We start from the raw sequence: 13,742 nt of genomic DNA, 5'->3' as shown, positions 1-13,742 counted from the left end.
TTGATCAATTTCTGGTCTCAGCTATTGTGTATCAAGGAATTTCACAGTTCGCGCGTCATTATACGTATCGATTGTCAAACCGAAACGGTGTTTCCTGAAACGACATTCAGCGTGAAACCAACGTACAAGTTGACAATTACATAATATATAACTAGCACATCATTACAAACCACTCCAAGGTAGCTTTAAAGGCAGTGTACAACTGGGTGCATGGGCTGGTTAGGTGACTCTTCTCTGGGTCTATACTGTGTCATTACTGTTTGACCTTTCCTCATAGTAACAAAAAATTGATAATGTTAGCCCGTTTTCTACAGACTGAATTAGAGGAATAAAAGTGAATAGATATAAAACAAGCAAACCCAACCTGTCGCCAGCAACTATATACACACTATTGTACAAGTGTGCATGCCACAAAATGGGCCTGTTATTGTTCATACGTTCTGCATTTACGATGACTAGCAAGGATTGAAATGCTATTTAAAATATGATACACCAGTAAATGATTATGTTTGCATAATACTTTATTACACATGGTGAACACTCATGACTGGGTTATGAACCCATATAATAACATAGAAATACAGTGAAAATGTATAAAAAAATAACATGCTCAATATTGTGTTTAAAAAGTAATATCACGCGGGATTAACGTCTTTTGAGGCTCGCTTTCTTCATTATCCATTTGGATTGCACGAGCATACATCGAGAAATTATTCCAGATGAAATCTGCTACAGTGACTTGTCAGCTGCACCCTTCACTACAGAAACTATACGTTTATTGGCTGCATACAGGAAGTGGACGCTGTTCCTTTCATACATTGAGTCATTGAGGAACATTTAGTGCGAACATTGCAGTCTGGTATGAGGGGTTTTCGCTGTATGCGTCAACAAAGATATATAACGTTCGTGGTTTATTTATTCCCAAAGGGTATGATTTCAGTAGCAGCATTACAGACTGACATTTTCAACACGGCGTCTTTAAATAGATTGGTGTCGCGTTACCACAATCTGCCAGCCAGTGCCATCAAGCTTTGTCACTCCTACGAATGTCACGGCTTTCCTCTAAGCCATCTCGGAGTTACAGCGAGATCAATCACTATAACATCACCGCGTGTTTATCCTACAGCACTTCACAAAGGTTCCGAACTCACTTGGCTCACAATAGATAAAATGCTAACCTTTGGGTGAGGGTAAATCGTAGTGTGCTTAGTGTGTCACATGATTTTGCACCCATGCACATGCTTTTTCTTTTTGTCGGACGTAGCCATGACACAACTGCAGACACTGTAATTCCTCTGCAGTTTACTGCGTGTGCTGCCCTGAGCACACAATGACCTTGAACTATGACTTCTCCTTGTTTTCCTCGGCTGACCATCCGGAAACTCTTCTTGCTGGACCTTCTTGAGAAGCAATACATCAAACAAGCAATCAACGTTTAGGTTACATTTGGCACTGGACTCCACATAGGAACAACCCATTTCATCTCGAGCTAGTTTCGTGGCGGTCTCAGTTGACACCTTCCTTGTCGTGTCGCAGTCCAACTTGTTGCCAACGAGGACGACAGGGACATTCACTTGACCTGTAACAGAAACCAGAACTATTTACATGCAGCTACTGAAAATGTCAATATGTACTTAGACAAGCTTAGGTGGGGTGGATTGTTTTCCAGCAATTAGCTATACGTGAAAGAGAACTTGGTCTTGAGGCGACGCTGAAGGGATTTCCATTTTCTACTGGGTTATCACATACTGACTTGTATCTGTTTCTGATTTTTCCGTAAGTGGGAATAATTTGAAAATGATGCCTTGAAACATTAACAGTAAACGTATAGTCAATGTATCACGTAGAAAAGGATGTACGCCTGAACATTGCTTTATAATGGCAATTCATTACAACACAGATAATCCTCAGTAGAAGAATGAAGCAACAGCATTGATCGAGTGACGTTTGCAACTCATTGTACTTATGTGCGGATTCGAACACAGGTCTTCAGCATGACAAGCGGAAGCTGTCCACAATTTTGCCTGGAACGCCAGCACTGATATAATCAACATTGGGATAATCTCATGTACTTCGACAAATGGAGGTACGCTGTACAGTGCCTGGCTTCCATATAGTCTATGACAGAGAATCACCGGTTACTACTATCGGGACAACATCATTTCACCACCCGGTGCCACTTCAACAATGTGATTGGTAACGTGTCGTACTTCAGGATGCATGTGCTCACCATGCTATGATTGTGCTGATATCTCCAAACAGCAGAACGTGCATGGCATGTCATGACCAGCGCTCAGTCCTTACTTTTCTCCCACTGAAGGCGTGTGTGATGTCATTGAGACATGTGTACGTAGTTAAACTACAACGCACAGCTAATTCGGTGTAACTATCATGGACGGTCCTTTCAACAGAAGCATGTCTCAAAACTCCGTGTCCAAATAGTCTTATTCACCCAATACTGGTGACATTGTTTGTGGGTGTTAACGGTGAATGAATGTCTCACCAACCATATCGTTATCGATAGTTATGGATATTAATAATAGGATCGTACATTTTAAATTTGTATTGATCGAATCTGCATAATGTTGCACGCTACACCCACCTTTGATGGAGAAGATGAGCTTACAGAGGTTGAGGGCAGACTGGAAGGAATGTTCGTCATTTACGGCATAGACAACAACGAAGGCATTTCCATGCTCAATTCTCAACCTTCTCATAGCTGGGAAGTCGGATTTCCCTGCAGTGTCAAGAATCTCTATGTTGGCATAGTTACCATCTGAAACAGAAACCACAAATTGCAACACACTGCAGTATATTCTTCCTCGACATTTATGATAATTATCAATATATGTCCACAAAGCTGCTCACTGGTCTCAAGCAGACGAATCGGTCACGCAATAACACACAATGTAAAGTCGTAACTGCGCTTTGCTTTTTCTCCAACAAGTGCAGTTTTCCCAGCACAGCTTTTGTTTACAAACCGACCAGGCTTCCTTAGATTTCACCATCTCCTCTAACTGCCAAAATTAATGTATGAGAACTTTAGGGTGTATCTAAGCTTAGTCTGAAGTGGGGAATGCCAAATGTCATCTTTCATTGTTCAGGAACCATAGGTATTGCAACAAAGTAGGAGTAAGATAGTCTGTTCTAAGACATTTTATGAAACCATCAACGTCTGCTCATGGGTGGGTCTATAGGCAGTAACAGTACAAGGTGTGTCGCCAAGAGAGTATGATTCTTGATATTGTTTCCATAGTTTCAGACGACAGAAAGTTCCTGACTTTGAAATCCGAAAACATTTTAGCTTCAGTCTGTGTCCCAAAATGTCCCACAATATTTCAAATATCACCATCTACCAACCATTTACTTTTCTTACATGAACACAGTTTTGTTCTGTGTGTTAAAAAATGCATTTGCTACTATGTTTGTCAAGATTCATCGGTAATTTATGACCAATTCATCTAAATAGTATAAGTTTACATGCTATTCTAAACGGTGATGAATCTTTGTTTCAGTATGGAAACGAGCTGATAATAAAATCTGCTTATAATTTCTTGAATGATACGAACCGTTTGTCAATAAGTGTGGCGGCATATGCTGAACTTAGTTTGTTATTATTGAATTATGGAAACATTTGTCTGAGCATTTCTATATTTTCACAAATGTGTTTATAAACTCATTCGCTATGTTTATGTTTAGGAGGAACATAGAGCGCCACCTACAGTGGTGGATGGGTGAAAATCAACATGTACGCCTCAGTACAATCACGGAGAATTAAAATGTGATTATTTGTACATCGTGCAAAGGAACAGGGGATACAGAGAATTCAGCTTTGTGGAGGTCTGATAAGAGGTCGGGCAGACGACTGCATGTGACGACAGACGGACAGAGGCCTAAAAGATATACTTATACATATACAGTCTACAGTGGAATCAAACAAACAGGCATTGACAGAAATGACAAGCGAATTGGACCATTTTAAAGAACGTTGAAAACGACATTCGATTTTGTTCTTCAGACAAACTTCTGAGAGAAACTGAACAGCTAAAATTGACGGTAGGTAGCTTAGAGGCCGAGTCATATCGAATTTAATCATATTCGGCGTAGAAGGTGACAGAGGCGAAAGGGGAACAGAAAAGTGAAGCAGTTTATGGCGACTTAACTGGAGATGGAAAATGTGCGTGATACCACGCTTGAAACAGTACATAGGATTCAAGCAACAACTAGCCCCAGACCTATCATTGCCCAGTTTCAGTCTTTCAAGGGTAAGGAACTTTGTGAGAGAAAAAGCTGAAACTGAAAAAAATACCTAGTAAACAGTATCGGATGAATAACGATTATACAAGAGGAATACGTGAAAGCATTTGAGCAAGACTCCGTGAAGAAGGGTGAATCGAACTGTACATCTCCAATGATAAGTTAATAGTTGGTGAACGCGTCTCAGTCTAAGTAAACTTAGTCTCAGTACTTTTCGTTACACTCCACCACTGAGTCTAACAAAACCTCATAGAAGGACGCGTCAGGGAACCTTTGAGATTGACCAATCAGAACACAGCTTACCAAATCGCGAAAGTGGATATTCGCACATACCTTTTGAACTTTTTATCGCGAAAAGGTTCGTACCCGGACGATTCCGAATGCTATTTAGCTTACGCTCGCTTCCGGGTGATGCACACGGCTTACGTACAACCATGACAACGGTGAGTAAACAGTCGCTGAAAATGGTGTTTTTGGCAACATTCAAGGATGTCATCTTGCGGAAATATTAGCTAATGGTAACCATGTCAACAGAAACCCCAAAGTGTATATACTGCACACAAATACTTGTGTTATATGCGAATTGTTTGTGTAGAGAGTCTTGTGTCAGTGACCTGAATGTTTTGAAAGTCCCTCCGATCCCTAAATAATAGCCGTTGTCTGATTGGTTAAATCTATTTAACCGTCTCGCGTTTGATTGGATGGTCATTTGTCGCTCAAAGGTTACCAGACGCGACCTTCTACTAGGTTTTGTTAGACTCAGTGGTGGAGTGTAACGAAATACACTGAAACTAATTTTACTTAGACTGGAACGCGTCTCCAAGTATAACAGTCAGCGCGACAAAGTGATTCTAGGTGGGCAACGTCATTCAGACTCGACAAGGGGAGATAACCAGGAAGCTACTGCAGATGTAAACACGGAATGGTGGTACGGTGAAACTTAGATACATCCCTCCCACTATCGAAACAACGACCAAACAGGCCCAGATAAATCAGTGATATCTCCACCTTATGCTGGAACATATGTAGTCTATATGTAAAGATATCGAACTACTACGAGGAGTTAAATGTGATATTTACACTCAACCGTTTTGCACTTGTGGGAACATGGGCAAAACTGGACACTGATTGTTACATCTTTCCAGGATATACAACTTTCCAGTGTATTCGTAATAAAACTACATAAGAAAGATAGACATCGTGGAGAAATAGCCGTTTGTATAGGACATAAACTAAGTAATCGTTTTCCACGAGTCCATGAAGAATGGGTATAGTGTGTATTCTTTTATATACCTGATTTCTCCAGATCCTCGATCACAACAGGATTTGTATATACACCGAACGTAACGGCAGCATAGAAGGACTTGAACGCAAACAATGTAAACTCCTAAATGCTTACAGTGGCTGCCAAATTGTTTTACTTGGTGATTTTAACGCTCGGATCGGCCAAATGCATGACTTCATTCTAAATGCCGAGACCACCTTTCTCCCACTCGTTTATGTACTAATGACGATTTTAGCATCATTCCAACATAAAAACGGGATACTGAAATTGGAAAATCTATTGAAGCTGCACATACAGAATATTGTAAATTTATATGTGTCATGAGTAGCTTATAGATATTCCAGCAATGATACAATGCGCTAACATGGAGGAGAGATAACGTATGAGCATGGTATGATTACAGTAGTAAAGGTTTTCATTAGATTATCCAAAAAATGTCAATAAACGACAAATTAAATATAAACATGTACTATCTACACATATCTTGCACGTCGAAAGTGTTTTCGTTTTCTCTCGGTGAATAGATGGGTGTGCATTATATTTTCATGTTCATTTACCTTGTGAGAATACAACAGAAAAAAAAATTAGTTCATAATGTTCTTAACTGAGAAACTTAAGTGGAAGGAAAAGTTCGGGATTATCGACCAGGACACAATTCAAGTAAAATTAAGACACCGTTGTACCATATTAATAGGAGAATGTTAGGGTGAATGTGTCGTGAAATCTAAACATTCTCTGTGTATGAAATAGCAGTATCGTCTTCGTTTTTACGCCACTATTACATAATGCAAGGCACCTGGGCCCTCACTAAAGGCGCAACTGTTAGTGTAAACATCATAACACACAGCAGTTGACTACCTGTGATGGATTAGGATGCCTGGTCGAGAAACAACTATATCCATGTACGTACATTTAGTCTATGTCACAATATATGTAAATATGTTCATACGTGCTTAAATCATTTACAGACTGATTACAACTACTGTTGTGAGAGTGTATTTACTGTAAATTGTATTATTGATTGACTAACAATTATTATTGGGTCATAACGTTTAGTGTTTTGAGTGATAGTTATTATGGGTCATATTTCGTATCATGAATGTTCAGTGCTAGTAGTATTTTATATTTTAGTATTTCATTTTTAGCAGGCCTTTAAGGTAGCACTTTAGAGTTAACGCCCTTTGGTTTGTTTGACTTGTCCATCGCAAAACATGGAAAAAGTTCCATGCTTCGCTGGAATGTTCAGGAATCAAGGACTGACTATATACTGAGTACACATGAAAACGCACCACTTGAAAAAAGTCAATATTTAAGTTCAAATGAACTTCAATATAATTTTTACACAACAACAGCACTACCGTGACGTCACCCGACATGCCAGGTGCAAGAAATACGAGAATTTCATGTTAACTGTAAATGAATTTCACTCTGAATTGCCTTTAAAAGTATGTGAATCCGAATAAAATTTCAGTTCTTCACTGACACGTGTGAAATGCCGACACGATGCCGCGACTTACACCCCCTGAACGGTAACGTGCCATAGGCATGATTCAAAATGGCGCCAGCACCAGGGAAATTGCCAGACAACTACACTGTGCACACACAACGATCGCAAGACTCCACCAAAGGTTTCTGCAAACGGGGAGCACTCGGGTCCGTCCTCAACCGGGTCAACAACGTGTGACAACGGCATGTCAGGACCGTCAGATCGTACGGGATCATGTCCGAGACCGAACACTACCAGCGACGGCTTGGATTTATTCACCCCAACATCGTGCGGAACCGTCTGCGAGCTGCAGGCCTGCGTGCACGACGTCCTTATTTCGGCCCCATATTGACGGATCGTCACCGAAACCAGCATCTACAGTGAGCAAACAGGCACCAGAATTGGCGACTACGACAATGGCACGATGTCATCTTTTCTGACACGATTTCACTTAAGGAACGCAGATGGCCGTATACGTGTTTGGCAGAGACGTGGTGAACGTTATAACGCAGATTGTATCGTTCAGACGGACTGTTGGGGCGGTGGAAGCGTTAGGGTGTGGGATGAATAAAACTACCGTCACAGAACCCCTCTCCATATCTGCAGAGGAAGGGTGAACGTCGTCTACTACCGGGACCAGGTGCTGCAGAAGCATGTCGTGCCGTTCTTCAATCAACACCACGATGTCCACACGTTCCAACAGGACAACGCTTGGGCACACACTGCAAGGGTGTCCATGCAGTACCTCGCACAACAGAACATTCCCGTGCTTCAGTGACCAGCTCTGTCACCTGACCTTTCCTCTATCCAGCACTTATGGGATGAAATTGGACGACGTCTTTCACGTCGACGCCAGATAGACAACATCCGAGACCTTGAGGTTACCCTTGTTCAAGAGTGGAATGCTATCCCTCAGAACACTATCCAAAGATTGATCAACTCCATGCGACGACGATGCACCGCATGTGTCAATGCAAATGGCGGTCACACCCGTTATTGACTTTCCTGTTTGACCCCTACACCAGTTAAGCCTCTCTCGCGCATTAACATTATCGTGAATTAAATTTAATGATGTTTACATGCCTTCTTAAATCATCATAACTATATACTTCACACATCAATCCGTGGAGCTATTCGAGATTTCGTGAGTGGTGCGTTTTCATATGGACTGAGTATATATGTAAGGCTGGTTATTGTGTTGGTACACGGTACACACAAAGGGATTAACTGGAGTACACTAAACTAACTGCCAATGTTCGATGTACATAACCACTGCCTGGTCGCTCGCTATTCTAGATTCAGTATTACTGTTTCTCACTCTCACACCAAGATTTTGGTGATTTGACATTATGTTTGTGACCCACTACTTTAGATTTGACTCAGTTGCATTGTACATGAAGCCTCTCTTGTGAATCTCTGTATTCTTGCCTTAGTTTGCTCAATATACATAATTGGAAATTTTAGACTTGTCAGTGTTATGTTTAGCTGGTTCTGAGGGTATTTCTTGTACCTTTTGTCACGGCAATTTTTATCCGTAGACGTAGGGTAGATTATGAAGTATAAAGTTAATTACGTTACTAACGAAAATAACGAATATTAAATGTATACTTATCCACACATCAGGTGCATGATGAAAGCACTACCGTTTTCCCTGGACACGTGTGCATTAGATTTTCATTTACATTGACCGGCGAGAATACAACTCCAACTCTAGAGGGTTAACTGTAGTCGAAGACAGGCCTTTGCCATGGGCCTTCCCAGTGTTTATGGTTCACTCGCAGGAAGGCTCGTCAGGTGCGTGGAATGTCTCTGTCAGTGAGGCACTGCAGCGTTTCATTATTCATTCGCAATAATCTGCTTCATTTGCTTTCCTCTTACTGATTCTAATGCATATAACTTCCAACTAACAATTACCTTCCCCTCGAGCTGTAGGTAGATACTTGTACTGTGTCTCAGAAATGGAGTAATAATGACTTTTTGATCGGTATATATATATAAAAAAAACTGCTGACGTTTTATGCGATTGATGCGAACTCACAATGCTTTTGAAAAACAAGCAGTTGTAAATAACAGTTGGCTAAAACGGTCCACGAAATCAGTTTCACCAGGAACGACCCGTGACATGTGTTCATGTAGAAATTAGTACAAATTTAGTCGACACCCTTCATTAATCCCCTGTTAATCCTTCCTGATATCCTTGACATAAACATTACTACAACAACACCAAACATCAAAGAGTACCGCGTTTTGCCTTCCTGCGAAAACCTAACACTGAAAAGTCGCCTTCCTGCCAATGAGCCCTTTTGGCATAACCAACGTACTGACTGTTAACATACAGATGGCTACTACCTTGTTGTGCGGTGGCTAAGTAAGGATATACAATGTGTAATTGTATTCTTCGCGTTAAAATGATATGCGACATCTAGATAAAAGTAATGCATTCTATCGTATCTGACGTTTCCGTTTTACGGTGAATTCTCATCAAAGTCAAATCTAGTGGCTGGCAAACATGAAACCAACTAGTAGACCTTGTTCGTCTATCTTTGCGCTCTTAAGGCAACTGAGAAAATGAAGTGTTGTTTCTTACACACCATTTATTGCGTAGTTGTGAAGAACCATAACAATTCAAAACAAATTAGTGCCTTGAATATCAATATGTGTTTGGCCTTTTTGTTAGATCAATTCACCTACACGTTATATGACACAACGTTATCTGTGCAATGTTAAAGACCTAACAGTCAAGTGATACAAAGGCAGCGGTGAAAATTATTTCCACTAACCTGGGAGACGAACCATCCTTCTGTAGCTTTCCTCCACTGTAGGGCGATAGTCATCTGAGAAAGACCCTTCCATGAACTGGTGAATGAGTGAGGACTTGCCAACCTTTTCTGATCCAAGGAAGATGATTCTACAATCCTTCATCACGGATAACAGCTGTCTCTATCTAATCGTTGTTGTGATCCAGGCGTTAGTTGCCCGATGTACACGGCCTTTCCCCTCCGCTTACCAAGATGCTGTGGCATCCACGCCGCTCGCAAGGTTTATATATAGGCAGACTCGTCCATGTATAGCAGACATAAAGTGGAAGCACTGTGCGATATGCTGTATTATAGATTATCACTACATCAATGTGGAGTGATACCAGTGACCAGTGTGTGATTTACAGCGACGTAATTTTAGTTTTGTGTGGTACGTTTGATTGATGCACCCCGAGGGCAATCATGACATTTATGACAACATAGCTTTCACTGGTAAATTATTGTTTTTTTATGTTTGATTTGGTTTGGGTTGATTTCACATATGTTTTGATTGTTCAACATATTCTCTTCTCATTGATGTGCGCCATAATTTCTGCAACCATTACTTAAAGGAGTGCAAAGGATAAACAGCAAAACAAGTAATATTTCATTGTGTTTCACTGTGATCTTCGAGCAGCAGTCAGATGACCCTAACGCTGGGATCACTGTACCAACTCGTTATTACGGCTCAATTAATTATATAGAATACGGCTCTGTCACAGCGAGAAGTTTCCTGTGGCTGACAATTACCTGTTAAAACAACAATACTGAACCCTAAGTAAACGCGGCCCTATGTTACAGGTTTCCTCCAATAAGTTTGACATTCCACTTGTCAGACATACCACTTATCAGAGAAAGTAATCAGTCGTGACTGTGATTACAACCAGTAGCAAGAAAAGTCCTCGGAAAAAATATTCTATGGTAAGAACGTACCAAAAACGTCCTCCAGAAAAAAAATCCTATAATTATTGGTGGAAAATAATTCAACTGAATATTTTGTGGTGGAAACATCCGAGAGCCCCTGCACGTGTAGCAGTCACGCGAGACCCGACCTTACCCAGCAGCGTTGATCTCACATCGGCCGGCAAGACGTCGACTCGGAACAAAGACTTTTGGTGTGTGAGCCTGTCTCTTTTGTCTTGTGATGCTTTTTCGTTTTCGAAGTGTACTTTTTTAAAAACAATTTTCACATGTTTGTATATGTTAAAGGTGTATTTTAAATGTATATATCTACAGCCGTCAATTAAAATTACATTTACTCTATCATTGTCGTGTGATGTATTTACACGTGAATGAATGAAGAGCTAAGTGAAAACAAATTAAATTGATATTGACATGAAAGTTCTTGTAACGAAAACATAAAGTGCAGTGTATAGTGACTGTAAAAGAGATGGATGAAAATACCTGAAATAACCAAGAACCATGATATTTAACTGAGCAGATCTAATCCAGGATTTATCATGAGTACTTGGCGACACATCCGAGCTTTGGGACTTAGGACCAGTTCTGTGGTTGTTGGATGGACTGACATTCCTACCATTGGAACATGCCGAAGAAGGGGTGGAACATGTCAGATCCAGGTTAGGTGACCACCCAGAAGGATAGGAACTCGTAGAATACTTTAATCGGACGTATGCGGGTGGTACATTATGAGTGTAGAGTGTTCCTCCTATGTGCCAGCACTACATCTGTAACATGCACGAGGCAACTATCAGGTGATCCAAGAACAAACAATGTATGTGAGGGATGAAACACCAATTTCTTTAACTTGGTTGGTCACCATCACCCGCCTGCGTGGGGAACCATCGCCTGATTCTGGGATTTTGAAAAACCCAGTCAAAGGACACCATGCGCACAGACTGCACTGACATTGTTTCAGGCAGGAAATCAATCCCAGAGCTCAGACTGAATAACATTCAGTAAATGTGAACAAATTCTTTCAAATGTATCTGTGCCGATGTCATTTTTGTCAGTTTACATTATTGTATGTGAGTAAAATATTAAAAACACACAGATCTAACATGTGTCTTAACATCTGTAGGACGTTTACCTAAGGACTTTTTTCCTAGGTAAAGTTAGTACTGTTTTACCGGAACTTACTTCCAATGACTTTTTTCTGAACGCCGTCTTACCCACTGACAAAATACACCTATCCGGCAGACTAACTGGGTCTTTCACCAGCGGCTTGTGGCATATTGTAACACTAATTATGGTTTTGTTACTCTTTGTGTCGAAATACTTGAGCAAGTCAATTAACATTAATATTCGCATCAATCACCGGCTTCCCTCAGTTTGTGTTCATAATGTCTACTTTGATCAAAACAGGATCATAGATTTTCCATGTAACTAGTTGAGTTACTCCCTTACTTGCACTTTGTATTTATATACTTCTTTATTTCCTCCAGTAATGAAGATTTACAACAAAGAATGAATCATGAATATGGATTATGTACATCGAACACAAACATTTTGAAAAGGAATTGGACGGACAGTTAGAGTACAAGGCAGGTAATTGGGTGGATAGGCGTTGTGATTCTGTTGGGAATCAAGCCGACGCATCGAGCAGGCAACCTAATCCATGGCTCAACTGACAACTCAGTGAGACAGAGACAGTAAAGAATGGCGTTTATGACAGGCAGATAACAACGTATAGAAGGGGGAAGTTAGACACACACAGTACCAATTCAGATGTCCTTTACGCGAGATTCATCATGCAATATTCACAATGCAATAGTCGCATATGTCGAGGTATCGTCGACACATGGCTGTCACAAATTTGACAGCTGTTAAGGAGAACTGCTCTTTTTCTTCAGGACATAACAGGTCACTGTTTTCTCTGGCAGCTAGGAGAGTGCACGTAATGTCCATGTCAGATTTATTGTGCAGATACATACTAAACTCCAGGCTTCCTACATTGGCTAGTTCTGTCCAGAGATTATCACGGAGTGTCGTTGTGGATTGACAGCTTGTTACTGCATGTACGATCACATTGTTGAAGAGCAGTCCACACTTATGGCACAGGATATCTGATGTCGAACTCCTCACAGAGGCACAGAGTAGAACATGGAACTGTGCATTGCCTGTAATATGGGGGTACAACTTACACAGCTTCCATGCAGAGTGTGTCTCTATTCTTGGATGAATCTGTCTGAATATGTCGAAGTCTCTTTCGTTTGATACTCTATCACCCCACATCTTGGATTGCACGGAGTGGATAGTTTTTGCTGTTAGCGTCTACCATGATGGGTGAGTAGGGAAAGTGTTCGTGTCCAAGTATTTCTCAATGTAAGTGGACAGCCCATATTTGTGTAATATACCGATGACATCAGGAACGAATCCATAATACTTTGGAGAACATTGCTTTTTGTGTTCCATGAGTTGTTTAGGCAGAGCTCGGGGATGGAGATGAAGAACTTGACTTAGGAATAGAAGTTTCCTCCTGTCGATGTATGCTTCTATTGGATGCCAACCTATCAGACTCTGACACATGTCAGAACGTGTTCTTTTTGGAAGGCCTTGTATAGCTTTGATGCAGTGGTGTTGTGCCCTCTCCAGCATTTTTATCTGTGTAGGCGGAATGAAGTTCCAGAGTTCACATCCATATAATGCTTTTGAAAGACAGCATAGTTTAGTAAGTTTGGCACTTGTCATCGGGTTAAGAGCTGATTTATGAGCCCCATATTTTGTGAGTGCTCTGACGCTTGTTTTAAGAGACCTGCAGGTGAGACAGTTCTCTCCATGCTATTAAAGTTTTTGTCGAGGAGAATACCCACATGCTTGACACTCTGCGATACCGGAAGTGGGTCTTTGCATAGGGTGAGTTGTCCTGTTTGTACTTCATCACCTGGTTTGTTATTGAAAGAGATCACAGTGCTCTTCGAGGGGGAAAAGTTGAAACGCCAGTGGTTGCTGTAAT

At 40.9% G+C, this 13,742-nt stretch overlaps 1 protein-coding gene across 1 annotated transcript; it reads right to left on the bottom strand.

Annotated features, from left to right (window-relative positions):
- Positions 1 to 1,214: 1,214 nt before the first annotated feature.
- Positions 1,215 to 9,950, bottom strand: LOC137276938 (ras-related protein Rap-1b-like). Its single transcript, XM_067808588.1, has 3 exons — positions 9,809 to 9,950; positions 2,603 to 2,776; positions 1,215 to 1,579 (listed from the first exon to the last, which is right to left on the bottom strand). Exons 1-3 carry the CDS (start codon positions 9,948 to 9,950, stop codon positions 1,215 to 1,217), a joined length of 681 nt encoding a protein of 226 aa, XP_067664689.1.
- Positions 9,951 to 13,742: the final 3,792 nt, after the last annotated feature.

The sequence above is a fragment of the Haliotis asinina genome, chromosome 3 (assembly GCF_037392515.1).
Source record: "Haliotis asinina isolate JCU_RB_2024 chromosome 3, JCU_Hal_asi_v2, whole genome shotgun sequence".
Lineage (NCBI taxonomy): Eukaryota > Metazoa > Mollusca > Gastropoda > Lepetellida > Haliotidae > Haliotis > Haliotis asinina.
The sequence above is the reverse complement of the archived record's forward strand: the minus strand, read 5'-3'. Positions and strand labels throughout refer to the sequence as shown.

What these genes read in the sequence shown, in the direction of transcription:
- LOC137276938 (XM_067808588.1), bottom strand. Translation starts at nt 9,950, where the DNA reads ATGAAGGATTGTAGAATCATCTTCCTTGGATCAGAAAAGGTTGGCAAG. An exon ending in AAGGATGGTTCGTCTCCCAG is followed by an intron (nt 2,777 to 9,808) that starts GTTAGTGGAAAT and finishes TTTCTGTTTCAG; the next exon opens with ATGGTAACTATGCCAACATA. An exon ending in GCTCATCTTCTCCATCAAAG is followed by an intron (nt 1,580 to 2,602) that starts GTGGGTGTAGCG and finishes TTTCTGTTACAG; the next exon opens with GTCAAGTGAATGTCCCTGTC.